The sequence below is a fragment of the Prinia subflava genome, chromosome 1 (genome assembly GCF_021018805.1).
Source record: "Prinia subflava isolate CZ2003 ecotype Zambia chromosome 1, Cam_Psub_1.2, whole genome shotgun sequence".
NCBI lineage: Eukaryota > Metazoa > Chordata > Aves > Passeriformes > Cisticolidae > Prinia > Prinia subflava.
In genome coordinates this window covers 104,497,227-104,517,923 of record NC_086247.1, presented here as the reverse complement: position 1 = coordinate 104,517,923, position 20,697 = coordinate 104,497,227, and the positions used below count along the sequence as shown (strand labels likewise).

General features: G+C 42.6%; 1 protein-coding gene across 5 annotated transcripts in view; it reads left to right on the top strand.

The window, feature by feature from the left end:
- The window catches only part of UBP1 (upstream binding protein 1), a 52,199-nt gene that overhangs the window by 12,338 nt on the left and 19,164 nt on the right, over positions 1 to 20,697 (top strand). For 3 of the 5 annotated variants that reach the window (XM_063406167.1, XM_063406150.1, XM_063406140.1), the window contains exons 3-4: positions 13,209 to 13,360; positions 19,470 to 19,546. In XM_063406167.1, the coding sequence (XP_063262237.1) occupies positions 13,209 to 13,360; positions 19,470 to 19,546 (229 nt within the window). Of the gene's footprint in view, positions 1 to 3,402; positions 4,064 to 13,208; positions 13,361 to 19,469; positions 19,547 to 20,697 lie in introns of those variants that run through there. The other 2 variants (XM_063406176.1, XM_063406158.1) reach the window with 2 other exon arrangements.

The window sequence follows — 20,697 nt, the reverse complement described above, 5'->3', positions numbered from 1 at the left end:
CGCTGCTTGTATTGACTCAAGCAATAAAGCAGGAATGAAGGACGGGTGCTCCAGTTCCCTGATGCAGTCTTGTTTACAAGTGATATGCACAGCTCCAGCACAAAAGGAGCCAAACCACAAGGGAAAGCGAGGGTGTCCACCCTCTCCTCCAGTCTTCCCTTCTTCAGCCTCTGGTCAGCCACAAGGAGGCTGGTCCCCTCACAGCTTTTCTCAGGGCCTGTTTTCACCATGTCCTTGCCTTTCCTTGTCTTCCCTTTGCTCCCCTGTATTTGCTTCTATTTTCCCATCCTTATCTAAAAATCTGCCATTTGAGTCCCTCTGAAGTTGCTCTTCCCACACACTTTTGAGCAGCTGTCTTTAGGTTTGGATGGCAGCCTGCATCTGTGTTTTGGTATTGAAATACAGCATAGGGGGGATCCTTCCATCAATTACAGGCTGTGTACAGGAGCTATCTCTAATGAAATTGCCCCTTGAGGCCAAGAGAAAGAACACAAACCAGTTCAGGCACGAGGCTTCAGTCTGGTCTTCATCACTGACTTGCTTGGCTCTGTCCTCAGTCTGCCTTTAGTAAAACACCACAGCTCAGTCCCACATGTGGACATCAGTAAGGCTGACAGACCAGCAATCAACCTCAGGGGAAGGTGCCAGCCAGCATCAGTCATAAGCAGGATCCCAGGATGCCCACATCCCAGCAGAACTGTACTTGCAATGCTTTTTTTTTTTGCAGATCTATTGGCAAAATCAGATTCCCACTTCCTGCACTTTCTCTCCATCATATCCTGCCTCCAGTCCCAGTTACTGGGTCTGCAGAAGTGGAATGGCAGGGCCACAGGCAGTGTCATCCCTGACAGGTTAGACTTGTGGATCTGGCCCGCTCAGAAGCAATTTGTGTGCATTGCTGATCCTCAGCTGAGGAGCTGAGAATGGGACTGCTCAAGGAACCTGCCCCAAAGAAACACATTACAGGCCTGTACTTTAAAAACAGCATAAACAACACGCACCTCTACAGAAAACTTGTTGTGAATGAGCCAGGGATACAAATAATGCTAAAGAAAAAAATACCTTCTCTTTAATATTCATGTTTTAACAGAAAAAGGGCATTTTGTGTCCTAAAATAGCTAAAGATAACATCTTCATAAATACTAGCAGTCACTTTGTTCAAGTGGGACGAGCTAACCCAGCTTTTCAAGACCGAAATGCAGGAGGATGGGTTTCACTGTGTCCACTCAAGATAGCCTCAGGAGTGGTTGGAATTTATCCCACAAGAAGACAATTCCCAGCATAAAGATCACCAATTTACGATCTTGTAACTGCTATGTAGCTATGTTAGCATAGGCCTAGCAAGCAGAGAAACCAGTTTTGCTATGCATAAATCAAACTGCATGTGGCTTCTCTGGTATTAGATCCTGTCTTATCTGTCAGAAGTAGAAAGTCCACTACTTTTAGATTCCCACAAACCTTCTTTCGTAAAACTTACAGAAATGGGGGTTTGTGTTATTTCTGCTGCCTGGATGGTGCTGTCATCTTGTCAGGCTTAAAAGAGGGATTTTGCCTGTGGTAATTCTAGTTCTTCTCTCTAAAAGCTGTAACATTGTAGCTAGTCCCTATGTTAGTGGGACTTATCCAGGAACCCTTGCCTTCTTCACTTTTTCTAAACTTTCCCTTATATGCAGGTGAACTGTTCATCTGTAGCCAGCCAGCCAGAGAACTCTCACAGCAAATACAGCAGGAAAAACACCAGTACCTTTTTTGTTTGTTTGTTTTTGAGAAGATGGCAGTCATATTTTTAACTTACAAACTGCCTTTAAAGATCATAAATCATGGTCTGTGTACCTCTCTTTATCCTTGAGGATGCCATCTGCACATTTTGAACAACAGCTAGTATTTTGTTAACCATTAATGAACTTAGGGCCTTCCTGCCTTTATCTTTTGCAAAACTTGTACTTAAACCATTTCACTACAGGATCAAAATACATTTCATAGTCTTAATACTGTTCTGTAGTTTGTTCTCTGAACGTGACACTTTAATGAATTGTCTCACAAAATTATGTAAGTATTCTCTGAATTATTAAATATGAGGGGGATTTTTCTGAGACTAGAGGGGGCCGTCATCAGTATCTATCACTGTCTGAAGGGTGGGTGTCAAGAGGACGGAGCCAGGTTCTTCTTGGTGGAGCCAAGCAATAGGATGAGAAAGGCAATGGGCAGAAACTGATGCACAGGAAATTCCACATGAACATGAGGAAGAACTTCTTTACTGTGTGGGTGACTGAGCACTGGAACAGATTTCCTGAAGAGCTAGTGGAAGTCTCCCTCACTGGAGATATTCAAGAACCATCTGGATGCAGCCCTGTGCCATGTGCTCCAGGCTGACCATGTCTGAGCAGGGAGGCTGTGGTCCCTTCCAACCTGACCCTTGCGCTCCTTGAAGATCCCTTCCAATCCAGAATATTCAGTGATTCTGTGGCGTTTGGATGTTCTCCTGGCAAGGCTCCTCGGTGTTCTCTGGACAAAGGAACCATGGTTTGGGTTGGGAAGGGACCTTAAAGCGCATCTGGTTCCAGGCCCCCCAGCCATGGGAAGGGACACCTTGCACTGAACCCGGCTGCTCGGGGCAGGCACCGCCCCAGGGTGTGGGAAATGGATTTGTGGGGAGTCCTCAAAGCCTGACAGAAGGCTCACACAGCACGCATCTGTATGCGAACTCTGAGATAAAACATGCTGACTTAGAAAGGCCATGGAATAGGACAGACATTGTTGAGAGAGGAAAGGAACTGGAAACAAGTTTCAAATGATGGCCTTGCAAATAGACTAGATATTTTGAAGACTGAAAGGTGCATTGTAGTAGGACCCACGAAGGGTGTGTTCAGATGATTGGCTTAAAAGGCATTAGCGGCATTGTGTGGCAAAAGCTGATAGGCCAAGAAACGCTTAGAATGTACTGCAATTAGGAAATAGTTTGGCTTCTGATTGTGATGGCGTGTAACATCTGTACCGTCTCCCCCTTCACATGAGACTGAAAATAGAATAAAAGCCTTTCAAACGCCTCTCTGGGTCAGAAAAAGGGATAATCCGACAACTAGGGAGCGAAGGGGGCGCTGAGTGGCCCTACCGGGCGCAGGCAGCCGCCATTCCCGGCGGGTCCCTCCGCCCCTCCCCGCTCCCGCCCCGCCGCCGCTTCCGGGGCGCTCCCGCCATGCCGCGGGCCGGGGGAGGAGGGGCGGGATCGCCCGCGCCCGTCAGTGCTGACGTCACCTGGCGTGAGGAAGTGCCCCCTCATTGGCCGGGCTTCCCCCTCACCCCTCCGCTCCTGCCTCCGATTGGCTCTCCTGGCGGAGCGCAGCCAATCGGCGGCGCCGAGAGCGGGCAGGCACCGCCCGGTGTCGCTCGGGGGTGGAAGCCGCCGCCATGTTGTCGTGAGCGGCGGCGGCGCTGCGGGACGCGCCGGAGCGGCGGGCGCGAGCCCCCGGGGTGGCCGTGACCTCCGGCGGCGGCGGCGGCGGCGGCGGTTCCTCCTCCCTCCCGGCGGGCGCCCGCGGTGCTGCTGCTGCCGCCGCAGCCTCCTCCCTGCGAATGATGCGGCGGGAGGCGCCGCTGGGCTGGGTCGGAGCTCGGGCGGCGGCAGAAGCGGCGGCGGCGGCGCTGGGCAGTGTCCGGTTGCAGGAGGAGGCGGCGGCCGCCCGGTCCCCAGCGCCCCGCGGCGGCCGGGCGGGCGCAGGATGCTGAGAGCGACCCCGCGCCCCGGTCGCGCCGCGAGGAAAGGGCCCCGCCGGGACTGAGCGCGGAGTCGCCTCTATCCCCCCGCCCCGCACGTGCATTTTTCCCCCTCTCCCCCCGTCTCCTCCAGCCCCCTCGCCTGCCCGGCACCGCCTCCCCGGCGGCGCCGGTGCCGAGCGGCTCCGCCCCGTCCGGCTCCTCCCGCGGCGGGAGCGCGGCGGGGCCGGCGGAACATGGCGTGGGTGCTGAAGATGGATGAAGTGATCGAGTCCGGGCTGGTGCACGACTTCGACGCCAGCCTCTCGGGCATCGGGCAGGAGCTGGGAGCCGGTGCCTACAGCATGAGGTAACTCGTCCCGCAGCTCATCCCCGGCGCTGGGCGCCGCGTCCCCGCCGGCCTCCTCGGGCCGCGCAGCCCTGCCCGTGCTCTGGGCAGGCTGAGGCTGCGCGGGAAGGAGCCGCGCTTTCTCCTTTTCCTCCTCTTCTTTTTTTTTTTTTTTTTTAACTTTTTTTTTTAATTATTATTATTCCGAAGGCTTTTCCCGAGGGGTGGGCACGTGCCGGAGGGGCTCCCGCCCTGCCCGCCCGTACTGCTGGCAGGTGGCCGCTCGGGAAGGGCGGGCAGCTGCCGGCGCTGGGGGCTGCTCCCTTTATATGCGGAATCCTTGCCCTAAAACTGATATTTCCCTGGCCCTGCGGGGTGTAACCGGACCCCACGTTCCAAACTGTGGTCATTTACTCTCGACAAATGTATATCTTAAACAATAGGTGTTTCCTGACAGGTTTGAAAATGTTTTTTCTCGACCAAGTAAACGTTGTAGTTGATAGGGTGGTAGTAGGGTTGTACTTTATTCAGTCTGTTTATTCTGTATTTCTGTGTAGTGATGGGGTTTCTTCTGTGTAGTATGTGTTTAGCGAGGGGGATTTTTTTCTTGCCGTGTAGCTCTGTTCATAGTCAACTTGGCGGTTTCCTTAGTTTTGATTGTTTTCCAGGTTGTACAAAGTTAGTGTTTGATTAGCGTTTGGATGTGTCTTTTCGAAGCGAGGTTAAAACTGTACTCGTTTGAGTAAATTTTAGCTCACTCATGGGCAGAATGTGTGGATTCCTGAGTGACGACTTAGTGTGAAAAAGAGAAACTATTTTGGAGACAACGACAGACATTTTAAGTCCAAGATTTTCGACAGGGTTTGTCAGTGTTTTAGTCTGGAGATGTAAGCTGCGTAGTTTTGATTGCCTAGCCTTCATAAAAGGCACGTTTTCTCTCAGGGGAAACTGAAACTTGCAGGTGACCACAAGCTTCATCTATTATGTATACTTTAAGGCAGTACTTTGCAGGTAAAATGTTTGGAAGTGCAATGTCTTTGCTGGAAGTTACAAAAAAGGGCTTCTGCTGGATGGAAGTGAGGATCGTTCTGATAGTATTTGACATTGTGAGTTCAGTGGGTTTGTGGTGGCTCGTGTGTTTGGTGGGGGTTTTGTTCTGTGTGGGGTTTGGGTTGTGTTTTGGTTGGTGGTGGGTTTTTTTTGTTTGTTTGGGTTTTTTTAATTAAAAATAACGTTGAGAACTTGCCAGTTCAGAGAACAAGGTGATTCATCTCTCTTGATGAGAATACTCCTGATTTTATATTCAGTTTGTCTGGATTTTATCCCACTTCTGTCCTGTTTCTGTCTTAGCAAACCTTCAGACATTCATCCCATGAAGTGATGTGCCACTTTTTGTGGGCAGCTGTGTGGCTGTTGGATGGGTTCGAAGTGCAGTGCAGACACCAATGGAAAATGCATGTGCTCATGTTCAAGAACTGCTCTTCTCTATATTGATTCAGTTCTTTCTAGGATCTCTTATGATTAAAAATTCTGTATTTGGGCTGTTGGTTATTTTATATTTTCCTGTGTTTTCATAACTTCATTTCTTGTCCCAGTAATGCACACACTTCAGTTTCTAGGAACTGTATGAATTATCGTCCTTTCTGTTGTTGGATGGATTGTTTTTTGTGGTCGTATCGTCCTGTTATGGTGGGCAGCAATCCTAAGTGGCTTTTTGTTACATATGCCTGCTTATTAGGACATTCTGAATTACCACAGAAAGAGTTGTAGCTATTAAAAACAGCACTTAAAAAGTTCGGGTGTATAAGCTAAGCTGTATATTGGTCTAGAGTCTTCACACACTTTGTCTGCAGAGTAGTTTTGGAAAACATACACAGTATTTGTAACTTTAATCATGTACCTCACAGTTACAGGGATCACCTAATTGCTGTTAGAGGCTGCTGGATTCAGAGCGATTCTCAGCACATATATAAGTTATTCTGTGTATTGGTTCAATTTCTACTTTAGAGAAATTATGGCCTGTTAAGGGATATGATAGGAGAAAACCAAGAGAAGTGGCAAAGCATGAACAGGAGAGATACTTCTCTGTCACTGTTCAGTGTGCCAGTAGGAGCTAATTACTTGTCATTTTCGTACAAAAAAGGAGAAGAAAATGAAATATTGCCTAGAGGAGAGTGCTGGGAGAGCTTTTCAAGGTATATACCCCCTTGATTTTGTTAGGAAGATGTGTTGGGGTTAGATATAAAGGAGTTGATGCTTCCTGGAGCTGATGATAAGTCAGATTCCTTAGGTAGAATATCTGTCATTACTGCTGTGTTTATCCTTCCTGAGACAGTTGCTCATGTTCATTGATCATCAGTCCACTGCAGGATTTTTGTTAGAAGGCAGTTAAGTGCCTCCTAAATTTTCCCTGCAGATTCACATGGTTTTAAATAGTTTTCAAAATTTCCTTGGAAAGTCTTGAAACTCGTTTTTTCTGGTTGCTGTTCTAGCACCTTCTCCTGCAATAAGACACTGCCTGTAACCACAAAATTAATTTCAATTGATAGTAACGTTTGTCAGATGTGTCAAATAACACGTGCACCAAAACCTGTATAAAAACATTGTACCCTTTAGTGATAGTGAGTTTTGATTGAAGGGAGTTGATATTAATTTCAGTCGAAAATGGCACCTATCATGGTTTCTTATGAATCCCTCATAATATCCCTTGTAACCCAACAATAGTTCTGTACTTTTGAGAGCTGCTGATGGTTGCTATGAACTGCAAAAAAATGGAGGCTATTCACTTGTCAAAAGACAAGTTTCAAAGAACTGCCTGTCATCTTTCTAGCAGAATTCCACTTTTCATCAATGAATTATTTGATTAATGAGTGAGTATAAATTGGGTTAATTGAGCATTAATGGACAGACAAGTACCTTAATGATTTATGATTATGATTTATGATTACACATATTTTGTGTATTTTTTTTTCCAAGCTACAAATGTGTAATTTGAAAGCTTAGTATATGGATTTATTTAAATGCTTGCAGTTCCAATGGTGTTTGTAGTGCTACAATTCAAACCTGTCATGGGGAACTTGATAATTATTTCAGGAGTAGCTGTTTTAGTATACATTTTTAGGTTAACACCAGAAGTTCATCAAACTAGATTAAAATAATTACTTTTGGTTCTGAAACGGAAAAGATACAAAAGACTGTATGAAAATACATCCAGACAATCCTCCATTTTTGGAGAATCAAGGCAATTTGACTCTGCTGCATCTCCCAAACACTTAAGTGCCTTTGGAGAATGCTGCTGTCTGCTGCCTTCGTTGAAAAGGAGAGCCCGATGCAGTTTTCAGTCTTGTTTCTTACTGTGCTGTGGAGAGCCTTGGCTGGTGAGGGGACTTTGTGTACCACCTCTCGAGCACAGTTCAGGCTGAAGTAACCCTGAGATGCTCAGTCAGGAGTTGGGGGAACAGGGTCTTAGAGCTCTCTTTTCCGTAGGAGAGAGGGAGAGTATTCTAAGAGTTTTTGTGTCCCTGACAGCCTTTTTTGGCTTCTGATAAACATGATGGGGTTGTGACAGTTACTGTCTTAACTTCATAGTTGCTGTGCAAATCCAAAAAAGAGATATCTCATTCAAGCCCTGTTTTTGGCTGCTGTTACATTATGACAGACAAAATTGCTGTTTATGCTTCCCCTAATGTCTCCCACTCTTCTGAGACTCTACTGCTGGTTATATTGGATTTTTGAAAGAGGAATGCATACTAATGGTATCCTGATTTTTTCTTCTTCATTTTTAGATGTACAAAGTGTTTTCTGCAGAGTACAATATAAAGCTTCTGTTGTAGTGGTCTGTTCTATTTTTTAGGCATTGCATTGTAGAAAAAATAATTTTCACTCACATGTGGACTCTAAAATAAAATGTCAGGTACTGATTAGAATTGGAGCTTGATTGTTTGTGCAAGCACACAAATATGTAAATACCTGTCAGGAAATAGCTATTTAAAGAAAAAGTGAATTCATGAACCTAAGGCTCCTTGCTCTACAGATAAAACATATTGAAAGATAGACCTCATATTCTAGATTGTTGACATTGGCTTGGGTTTGGGTTTTTTGTTGTTGTTTTCTTCCAATTGAGTGTGTGAATACATTAAAAAAGTCAGGGGCAGTTTAATTTTTAAAGAGAAGACTTCAAAGTACAGAACTGTCTTCTGTGTTCCCTTGTCACGTCTCATGTTGGATGGACACACCAGATTGAGAGCAGGGCAGCAGGCCTGCCTTCATTAGCTCTTCAGGCATTCTCCTGTGTCTGTACTGGAGCTGCTGCAAGTTAGAGCGGCTGCCTGGTTTCCCTGTGTCTGAGGAGTGGATGTGGAACCATAGATTTGTCATGGTGAACGTTCTTCTTTTCCTTGGTAGGAAGGACACAGGTTTAGGTGCTGGCATTTTCTTCTTTGATGGGTGGGTTCTTGTATTTTGTGACAGACTTCCCTTAAATTGAAGCCTTTCTCCGTCTGAGTTTCTCTGTGATGGTCTGTGGGATTCCCAGGAGCAGCATTACATTTGTACCTGGTTCTCGTTTGTGTTGGACTTCTTGGACAGCTGCTGAGGAGAAGGTTGTTTCCCAGAAATTAATTGCAGGGGTTTTGCCCCACATCAAACTTGATTTTGTGGACATAGGGAAAGTGTTAGGAAGTACCAGGTCTCCCACTGCCTTACGTTTTCCTACGGCTTGCTCACACCTCTGAACAGTTCAGAGCTTGGCCTTGAGATCATAACTCTTAATTCAAATACTGCTTGAGAAGGATTTTTCTTAAAGGTATTTGTCCTTGTAAAAACCATGCTTTAAAGTTTCAAAAGGCCTGTGTGTTCTTGGGATGCTTTGGTACTCACACCCAAAAGTATACAATCCAGAAGACAGATAAAGCAGATGATTGATGGAACATCAGTTGTTTGAATTTTGTTGACATAGTAGTTCCTGTTCTTGTAAGGACAGGAAGTTCTTAATTTATTTTTTGACCCTCTTATTATTAGGGATGGGGTTTTTCTGTGTATGCGTTAGGGTTTTTTTTTAAAACGCTTTGGGCAAAGTGTGGAAAGAAGGTTTGAAATTTTTAAAGAAGGTGATTTTGAAGGCTTACAAACACATTTCACAACAATGGGGGGATAAATTACGTTTTTCTTGGTCTTTTTGTACTATACTCATGTAGGCTACATGACATAGGACCCCTTCTCACATGCGATGCATCCCACTGGATGCTTTAGTTCAAGTGGTAACATTCACCTTATTCCTCTTGTAAGCCTTCCTGCTTTTGTATGGTAATATTTCTTGCATGCACCTCTGGAGCATAAGTAGCTCAGACTTGTGTTGGAGGATAGGTTTACTGCCTGCATTTGGGGTGTAATGAAAACTGTTTCTGTTGGGGTTTTTTCTGGGTAAATTTTCCTCCTCTGTAGGAAGAAAAGAATGCCTTTCATTTGAATGCTTTAGATAACACATGCTGAGGAACTGAGATAAGACTTTTACTAGAGCTAATAGTTTCAAAGACTTGATCTCAGAGTTCCTTCCATCAGGACAGTTAGCCCTGGTAGATGGGCTTTCTCAAATGATGTCAAAAATATAACAAAAAATGCTACTTGTCCCTCCAAACATTACTACTCACCCATACATTAGCTTGCTTGTAGTTCTAAAGTTCACTTACATGAGACAAGTGAATTAAACGAGTCTTGACTTCACAAGATCAAAAGTTAACAATGGCAAAAAAGGAACAGAATCAGACTGTTCTCAAGCTCTGTTCTCCTATAGTCTGAAATAATTTCAACAGTGGCTATTTTGTAACACTTGGCTTTTTCTCCATATGGACTGCTCTGCCAGTGGGCACTTCAGTTTAGGTAAGAGGTTCTTTGCTGTGTGAAATGACTTAAACAAAGCTGGCACTACAAGTCCCTGTCTCTAATCCGTACTGGCCTAGCAAAAGTAAGATTTCACCAGGTGAGTAGGAAAATGACTGAAGGATGCCTACATAAGTATACATAAGCATGGAGGCTGCCAGGGAGTGACTGTGGGCAGATAATTTGACCAGTTGTCCTGCTGGGACACTGGCTCATTATAAAGGCAGAAATTGTAACTGGGGTCTGAGGGGAAGAAGGCTGGAACTGACAAGGCTGGTCTGTTCTCTGTATTGTTTGGTTGTGGGATTTCTTTAGGTTTTGTTTGTGTTTTGTTTTGTTGGGTGTTAAATTAGAATCAGTATAAGATTAGAGGCGGTAAAAAGACTGATTTAGCTTCTCCATAGTTTCTGGGAATGTGATTGACACACAAGCATATATTATATGCAGTTTATCATCTTTAGCTTAAGTAAAGAGCACTATTAAAAGTATTAATTCCTGTTTCCCATTCTGTTTCCCATCGCAAGCAGTCTTTGCATATTTTCATCAGCTGTGTGGCAGTGAATTTTATTTTGTAGAAAATGCTTGTTGCTGTGAAATTTAGCTAGTCCTTATTTAAACTGATACTTCAGGTCTTAATTTGAAATACTTTACTCATACCTTAACTGTTTTAGTTGCAAATTAAATCTGTTTTTAGATGGGGAAAGAGCATATGTTGAAATGCAAAAACCACCGATATTTCATTCTTTGTAAGTGAATGAATCAAAGTGTTATTTAAATGGTATTTATTTAAAGGTGCTCTAGGAAGGAGTTTATATTGCAGTGGCTTGTCTTTTCCTTTGGAATGTGCTAGTACTGAAAAGAGTTTTATAAGAAAAATTTGCCTTGTGCTGTCTTCTGGAGTATTTTTTTGGAATGGTGGCATTTAAGAATGAACATTATACTCTCTTTACAGCTAAATTGTAGGGTTGTAGAGTTGAATGTCTTTATTTTTCCTTCTTTTTCTGCAGTGGCAGTTAGTCATTATGCGTTTTAGGTATCAGCAAAAGCTGTTTTAAAGCTGCCTAAATTGATGTATTTGTAGGCTTCCAGTGCTGGGTCTCTTAACTAATTCATTAACCACATCACACTTTCTTAGGCCAGACCAGCTACGTTTTTAACTTCAAACTGTGAGTAGAAAATGAAGGCTTTAAAGATATTTTTCATGAATACATAAGACTTCTCTTTGTGTGAAGGCAAGTGCTGCAGAACTTAGTCGAGAATTACAGGTAATTTATTTGGTGAGATAATTCCCATGCCTTGGTTGTTGCACTTTGACTCGTGTGTGTATGTTAAACATTGCCGTTGTTTCCATGTTCTTGCCATTTTCAAGTTCCTCCTCATAAAAGCACGTGTGTTTTGCCTGCCGAAGTGTGTGGCCGGCATGGGTTCCTGCTGTAGCAGTCCTGTCCTGGGCCCACGCTTCCCTCTGCTTGTCACGGCGCTCCCTCTTGTGTTGGGCTGCTCCTGCGGCCCTCCCGATGACATCAGGGCTGGAAGCAGCTCCTTGTTTCTTCTGAGAGATCCTTAAGGAGCAGTCACCCATCTGTGGATTTTGCTGTCCTACTCACAGATCCTTGTCTCTGTACAAGTAAACTGTTTTAAGGGTGTCCACTTCCCCTAAGTGGTTATTTCACATCTTCCTTTCTAATTTACTTAAATCTTCTCTGGGCTCCAGTTTGGGGAGCTGGCATCAGAAGTAGTTAGGACACAGTTCAGTAGGCTTGTAGTGCTTTTATGGACAGTGCACTGCTTTGACCTGCTTACATCAGTCTTTGTAGCATCTCCTGTGGTGAGAGGGAAGCTGAATGAGTATCTTTTTTTGGTCCCTTTTTTTTTAATTCTAGCTGGTTTTGGGGGAGAGACACTGTACAGTTTCTAAGGGATATAGACAAATTTCTTAGACTTTTTCACCCTTCATAAATATTTTCTTGTTCAATATGACATCTTCCAGGTAGCCCAGGTAGGGTCATTCCTAATGGAATGTGGCATTTGCTCTGAAAAAAAGTTGGGGTGCCCCACCTGCACTCTGCATTTGTAAGACTTTAGATCAAGTCTTACATTCTAACCTTACGTGACACAAAAATATCAGCTGTCGTTTCATTTTCTGAATTTATTGTGATATACTCTTTTGATTCTTCAGATATGAGCTGGAATTCAAGAGGAATTAATAGAGTTCTCTTTAAATAAAGCAGACTCTTGCAGAAATGAGGAACAGTAAAACATAGTCTTCAAAAATTTTAGGGTACAATGTACAAACAGTGCAATACAGGCATTTATAATTGTTTTACAAAATGTGTTTAATCTATGTTTGTGATCAGTGCAGGAGATGTAAATAATATACATATTGGTTAAAAACTAAATAAACAGGTGAGGTGACGTGAGATCTTAATTCACTTTGGAAATATTTTTTAAGAAAGTTGCATAGATATGCAGATGATTTCATCATGAACAAATATTCAGTGCAAGAAACTCTTAGAAGTTTAATTTATGAAGTATTTCTGTATACAAGGAAGATTATTACTGATAGAGATTACTAATTTCTGTAGAAAGCAGATGTGTCTGCTGGTTGTGGTGAAGCTGTCTGTCTTACCACAGCTTGTGGACAACATGGATTGCTCTTTTTTTCTCTAGAAACATAGCATTTCCGAAGTTTTTCTGATAGTTGTGAATCTTAGGTAAGTGAAGTGAAACTTGGCATAAACTTTTTATAGCTTATGTTTTGTCACTCTGCTGCTTAATAATTTTTGAGCTAATCAGTGTGCTAAAGCCTAAGAGAAGATTGACAATGTCAACAGAATTAATAGGTTAGATATATTGGTACTAAATGAGGAGAGAGATACTTTCACAGTGTAGGTATCTTACTGTGGGAATTATATTATTTCAAAGAAGAAAATGAAGACCTTGCTTTAATTTGCATGTTTATTAGGCAGGCTTGGCTGTGTTGGCAGGTGAAAAGTTGAGAGAACTTAATTTTTTTAAAGGGAGACAGGAAACAAAGATTAAATTTTCAGAGGATCAGCGCAGCTGTTTGTCTGCTTAAGTCCCATGGTAATGTTTATCTATCCTAGCCCAAAGTTCTGGTGGAAAATTTTTTGGATACTGATCGTATAGATTTTACTAATAAAATGAGTAGCAGAATTCTGTGTGTCTTTCACTGTGGATTTTTTTAAGTCAGAAATAACTTTTTTTCTTAAGCTTTAATCAAAACAGGGCCAACAGTCTCAAAGTTATCTGGTTTTTTTCTTTTCAGTGATGTTTTGGCGCTGCCTATTTTCAAACAGGAAGATTCCAGCCTTCCACAAGAAAATGAGACCAAACATCCACCTTTCCAGTATGTTATGTGTGCTGCAACATCTCCAGCAGTAAAATTATATGATGAAACTCTCACATACTTGAATCAAGGTTGGTATACATATGTGAATGCAGCTTGTGGTGTAAGTCTGAAACTGGAATGGTATTTCATGTTTGATACATGTGTGTATATACAAAGTAAATGCATGTCAGAAATGAGGTTGTAAAGATGCCTTAATAGTAGTTTTTCTTTGTCCAACTTGTAGGCTCACAGCTATAGTATGGTGTTACTTTTCCCTTTGGATCCTGGTGGTGCTGGGGTCCTTCTTCCTTTGTTAGTTTGGTTTTGTTGTTTTTTTCCCTGTTGTGTGTTGCCCCTCTTCATCCCCCCAGTAAATAGAGCTTTTTAGGAGACCAGTTTCAGGTAGTAATAGCTGAAAATTTGGGACTGATAATGGCATTTCTGTTTAAATTTGATTGATTAAGAGAAGAGAACTGGATATTTGCATGAGGTATGCACAAACAGCCCTCAAAAGTCATGATAAATGTCAAAATGTCAGTCCCTGATGTGTGCACAAAAGAGAGCCCTGTAATTGCTCTCAAATTAGCCAGACATATCTGTCCAGAACCGTATTATGTTTGAACATGATCACAAGTGCAGTTACCTTTGGAGTTTGTATACATTTATCAGAAATTAACTAGATAAATACTTCATGTGAATCAGGCTGGGTTTTTTTCCTTTTTTCCTGGATTTTAATTTGCATGAATTTTTTTTTTTTCTAAAAAGAGCACTGATTGCTGGGTAACATAATCTGAATGTAGTCATTGCCATATGATAAAACCTTCCTCACCTCTGAGAATTACACTGCTGTCCTAAGTTTAGTCAGCTAGTATTCTGAACTCAAAATCATTTATCATTTGTTTTGGACCATATCAGTGGCTTCATACCCTCCCACCTCTTCATTTCCCTCCTCTGGGGAATGAAGTAGGTATGCCCTAGTATCTCTAATCCTGTATCTGGTTCAGCTTTCTTTCCCTTGTGGATTTTGACTCAAATTCTCAGTAGACTGTGCTGTAATTTGAAGACAGAGCACAAAGCAGGAGGCTGAAGGAGGAAAGTGCTTGCTGTCTTACTTCTGAGAAGAGCATTTAAAGTGACAGTGTCTAAAATGACTGTAAATGTTTCATCTGTCCTTGAAAATATCTTTTAATATAAAAATTTCATTGCCGAAGAAGTTTTGGTGATTCTCCATGTCCTTGATAAGTTTTCCTGATGTTGAAAAATGAGGGCATTGGTATACCCTTTCTTTAAATAAAACCAGAGTTTGCCAGTCTCCTTTCTGTGCTAGTACTTCAGACAGAAGGACAGTACATTTATTGCCTAGGTTAAGGTCTTTTCATTAAAATTTCTCTGTGAGCTCTTAGTGTGTGTATATGTGTGCACCCAGAGGGTGGCTGGGCACTGGAACAGGCTCCCAGGGAAGTGGTGACAGCACCAGCCTGACAGAGTTCAAAAAACATTTGGACAGTGCTCTCAGGCAGATGATGTGACTCCAGGGGTGTCCTGTGCAGGGCCAGGAGCTGGACTTGATCCTTGTGAGTGCCTTCCAACTCAGCAGATTCTGTGATACGTAAAAAAGATTGTGAGACATGATTTCTTTCATACTGAAGGCAGCTTAAAATTAGGATCAGTCTGCAACACTGAGTTGTGCTGATAGGTACGTTTGTGTAATGAGTTATATTGAGTCCTCTAGCAAAAGAGTAATTTACATCCTGGTTATTCAGATATCTGGTTTCAGGTTTGGCCCCGGTTTCAGGCGGTGTCTTGCCTTAAATAATTTTCAAGAGGAAGTACCCTTTGAATTTTGCCAGCAATTGCTTTAGTTTCCTGCTTGGGAATATCAGAAACAGTGGGAACATTTGCCCTGTCTGTTAAGCTGTGGTGACATTTCCTAAGGCAATACTTAAACAAGCCCTGACTTTACCCTCTGTCAGTAAGTATTTTAATTAGTATAGCTAAGAGTGTCACTCGGGGTTCAGGGAGCATCTGGCTGATGTTCTAGTCATGAGATTGCGGTTTTGGTAGTCCTACAAGGAGCAGGATGTTGTACTCAGTTCCTGTGCTTTCCTTCTAGCTTGAGATATTGTATGAACTAGTGGAATATTTAACATGATTAGATGTTCAGCTGAAGCTGATTCTAGAAATTCAGATCTTGGAGCGATCAGGGTTGGTTGTTGAGGGGTTTGCAGGGTTCTGCCTGTGAAACCTGTTAAATGGGTCCATTGAAAACACATTAGAGTTGTGGGACCGTGTTTTGAGCTGGCTGCTATTCAGCTAGATGTATGTGGAATAGCTGAAGTGGTATGGAAAAGAATTGCTTTTAAAAGGGAAGCATCCTTTAGGTTGGTTTCCACAGTGCAGCAAAGCTTGACGTTCTGTGAATGCAAAGAACTGCTTGGGAGAGATGGGATCCAGCCTGGGAAGGGCAGTGAAGGTACCTTTGCCAGCTTGTGGCTGACCTGGTGAAGAGGGCTTTGAAGTAGGAACAGTGAGGGAAGGAGAGAGTGGCTGGCAGCAGCACTGTGAGGGAGTGATGGCCATGGTTGATAAGCAAAGAGCATGAAAGGGAGCACAGCATCAATAAAAGGAGGCTTAAACAGGGTCATCTCCAGCATTTGGATGTGAGCAAGTAAGTGCCTGTAGAGCATCATTCCAAGGAAACACCAAAGCCTTTGTGGTAAGGCAGCATGGTGAGGTGCCTCTGAAGTGCACACACACCAATAGTGCATAGGAAGCGGCATAGGAAGTAAGCGTGAGGAATTAAGACATCTGTGTGATCTTGGAATCAGAGACTTGATGGGATGGTTTGCAAAGTGCCATGTTACAGAGCATGTTACATGTTATTGGCTCTTAAGGAAAGCCAGAGCAAGAGGATAAGGGAGGGGAGGTTAAGCATTATGTGGGAGAACAGCTGGAATGTCTGGGGCTCTGCCTGGTGATGTTCCATTTGAGAGCTTATGGGTAAGGATTATGGATGGATGATGTCATATGAATGACATAATTATACTACCACTATCATTGTAGTGTTTGTCTGCTGTAGGCCACCTGCCCAGGAAGAACAAGTAGATGAGATGCTTTTGAAGAGCTGGCAGTAGCCTCACAATCACAGGCAGTGATCCATGTAGAAGGACCTCAAGCATTCCAGTATCTCCTGCAGGGACTGTGCAGCAGGGAATGAGCAACCAGGAGGTTACTGGAAAGTGCTGATGGCAGCTTCCTGACCCAAGTGATAGAGGGTAGCTCTGCTATACCTCATGAGACAGGGAAGGGCTCATTGGAGTTGGGAGTATCAAGGTCAGTCAGGCTTGCCTGCCTTCCAGACGGTGGACTTCATGATCCTGAGAGGAAGAAGCAAGGCAGAAGACCAAGATCACATCTTTGAACTTCAGCAGAGTAGAGTCCCATGGGACAAAGCTCTGGAGGGAAGAGGGTCCCAAGATAGCTGGTTAACATTCAAGGATCAACTTCTCCAAGCTCAAATGCAGCGAATCCCAGTGAACAGGAAGTTAGGCAAAAATGGCAGGAGGCTTGCATGGGTAAGCAAGGGAACTCAAATACAAAAGATAGGCATACAGAACGTGGAAGCAGGGACAGGCATCCTGAGAGGAGTACAGACATACTGTCCAAGCCTGCAGGGATGCAAGCAGAAAAGCCAAAGCCCAGCTGGAACTGAATCTGGTGAGGAATGGCAAAAGCAAGATGGCCTCATGAAAGTATGTAAATGGCAAGAGAAAGACAATTGAAAGTGGGCCCCGTGCTGGACAGGACATTGTCCATGGTGACACAGGACACAGAAAAGGCTGAAGTACTGAATGCCTTCATGGGCTCAGTCTTTTCTGGTATCACTGGAATAGCAGTCCCAGGCCTTAGAGATGAGGGGAAAGTCTGAAGCAAAGAATATGTACCCTTATTGGAAGAAGAACAGGTTAGGGAATACTTCAGCAAACTGAACATACATAAATCTGTGGTTCCTGATGGGATGCACCCACAAGTGCTGAGGGCAATGGCCTGTGTCACTGTGAGGCCACCCTTGATAGTCTTTTAATGATCTTGGTGACTAGGAGAGGTGCTAGAGACTAAATGAAAGCTAATATAGCTCTCATCTTCAAAAAAGAGGAGCCAGGCAAGTAGAGGCTTCCTGGGAAGGTGGTGGAGCAGTGTTTCCTGGTAACATTTCCTGGTACATAAAGGACAAGATCATCAGGAATAGTCAGCACAGATTTCCCAAGGGGGTATCACACTTGACTGGTTTTATAAACATCATGATGAACTGGGTGGCTCATTTCATCAAGGATAGTGTAGTAGGTATTGTTTACAAGTGATTCTTTCAGTAAGGCTTTTGCTGGTTTCTCCCATGAGATCTTTACAGAGAAGCTTATGAAGTATGGTCTGGATGAGCATCCTTTGAGATACTCACAACCAGCCAGGCTTAGTGCTGGGCAATTTGCTGTAGATGCCCTTGCCTTGAGCAGGGGGTTTGCCCAAAATGACCTCCAGATGCCCCTTCCAAACTTGAACAGTCTGGGAATTTTTTGTGAATGAAGCTACCACAGATACAGTGTAAAGCAGGGGGCAGTTACTGTCCATAGCCTGTGTCACCTTGCTCCTCTGGCTGTTCTCCAGGAAAGAGCAGAGAAAGTAGTATATATAGGTGTCATGTAGGGATGAAAAAAATCAGTGCTGTAGTGCTTTTCACACTTTCAGAGCAGCTACATGTCCAAAACTCCAAAATGGAATGTATCTGTTCCTCTGTCTTGAAAATGTCCAGAGCTGTTTTTACATTTTCAAGTCTTATATTCTTTGTTCTTAACCTTTATCAAATCTACTGTCTTAATACTGTTTTGTACCTGTGAAAGGTTAGCCACACTTCTTGAAGAAACAATCAGAACTTCTTTCTTCACCCACCTCCCTACTCCCCCAAAAAATGTTGAGAGAGAGCTAAGAAGTAGTTGAGAAAGTTTATTAACATTGCTAGATCTAAAAAATGCTGACATTAAATATAATTGAACTTTCATGTCATAGCTGTGTGAGTAGAATAACATGGGTAATTGAATGAATCACACTAAAAGGAAAAGTTCCCTCCTGTTGAATATAGGAGGAGAAATTATATATACTCAGCTGCACTAGGTGAACATCTATTTCATATGAACTTACATCAATGACTCTATCAATGTTCACATGCTGCTTGGGTAAAGAAAGCCTGTACATGTATACATATGTATACAGAGTATATGCATAAACGTGCTTATTGTGTTCAAGAAAAAAACCCCCTGAAACGGTCCATAGCTGAAACTAACATCAGTCTGTGATAAGTAAAAGGTAATAAGGAAATCATTTGCTCATTCACACGGTTATTGCCTTGTAGGGCAAGTCAGAATGTCTTAAATGTGTTATACGCTGGACCATAAAGGTAGCCTCAAGGACGGTGTTTAGGGGATGATATTACTGCATTTCATCTTACTGAAGATATTGAGATCTATTTTGTATCATGTTTTAGTTAGGAAAATGTGATTTTGCAAATGAATATGTGCTGCTCATTCTGGAAGGAAAAAAATCCTTGTAATTAGATAAATTGCTACAGGCTTTTCTTCTTTTGAAGCACAGCAGGTTATCATATTCACTGGAAAGATAGGTTTGCTCATACTGTTGATATAAACAGTAACTCTCTCTTAAAGGTCTGTTTCTGAAATCATACAAAGCATAAAAATCATACAAGGGCAACAGGTATATGGACAAAATTAAACATGGGAGAACAGTATTTATGTTTTGGAAAATCTGTGAAAACTCCGCAAGAGTATGTTTTGGAAGACCAATTAATGGTTCTCAGTATGTTGCCATTCAGCAGTTTTAAAAAAGAAAGGAATTCAGCCTTGAAATTTTTTTTTTTCAGGAAAAAAAAATAGAGAAGCAAGGACTTACCCTTGACACAAAATTAAATAATTGAACTTCGAAAATATCTCTAGTTTTATGGGGACCAAAAAGTGTCATTTTATTTTGTTAATTTGCATGCTGTGAAGTGCACATTGCTATCTGGATCACTCAAACTCAGGTTTCTGGTGCTGGTATTCTTGTGTACTGTGAACCAAAAGCTAATCTAAATGCACTAAAATAGCCTTTTGCTCTTACTCTTTTACCCATGCATTTTTTTTCTCTTTAAAGGTCAGTCCTATGAGATCCGGATGCTAGATAATCGGAAAGCTGGAGACATACCAGAGATCAATGGAAAACTGGTGAAGGTGAGTTTAAGTTCACTAGATAGTGTTTCTAACGAACCAGAGATTGTGTATTTTATAGATTTTTTTTCTGCTGTCGCTAGGTATTGGTCAGAATATGTGGACCAGTGATGTTTACAAATAAAAGCATATGGATATAAGTACCCAATGCACACTTGTGTGCACTGAAGACCTAAGTATTTATGCAAAGCTGAAGATAGTTGTCTGTAGATTTTGTAGATCAATCTATCCAGTGTCTGTACATTTTGTATCCACTGTCTTCTGAGCCCTCACATTGTCCATTTCAAATGATTAGGAGAGGTGAGAGGAAAGCACAGGATCACTTACATAGAAGTAAGGGTATTGTGAGTGTGTTTCTTAAGAAGTGTTGCAGAAAACACATGGAGCCAACCTGTGGTTTTGCAGCAGTGGAATACTGGAGATACATCCATAGGAAAATGGATCTCTAATTTTACTGCTTGTTGAACAGCTTATTCCACAGCTGAGCCCCTTTCCTCAGTTCCAGATTTGTCTCTTTGTGCTTTAGTGTTACTAAAAAGTGTGGATCTGAGGTACTGTATGAAGTATGAAAATGAGGCAAACTGAAAAATCACCCACTTTAGAGTAGATGATTAAAAGAACTGATGGAGGGGTTTCGATTTTTCTTCTAAGCACCTGATGATTATTGATTTTATTGACTTCTCAAAACAATCTTATTCAGGTATTAGGAAAGAAGGGAAAAACTTCAGTTAAAGTAATTTTGAAAGTGGTGCTGATAAATGCACCAGAACAGTGTCCCTGTGGAAGGCTGAATCTTTACCTGCCAGCTTTGGGCTGTGTAATTTGTGAACTTGGGCTTGCTTGTATAGTCCTAGGCCTTATTCTTATTTGTCTGTGGGGTGGTTGTTCAGAGATCCTTTTAGGAAGAGTTAAGCACAAGCATAAAAGTGGGATTTGAGAGTTCTGTAATTAAACATTTTACAACCTGGCATGGTAACTTGCTGTAATAAGCATGTGGACTATTTTACCCCCTTAGGTGCTATTTTCTTCTAGCCTTGAGGTGTCTCTCTTCTGTAATTTTCTAGGTTTGTGTGTGGGTGATGAGTCATTTGGTGGGTACAATAGGGAAAAGCAGTGTCAAAGTTTAGAGAAGTCAGTTTTCCCATGGGAAGATA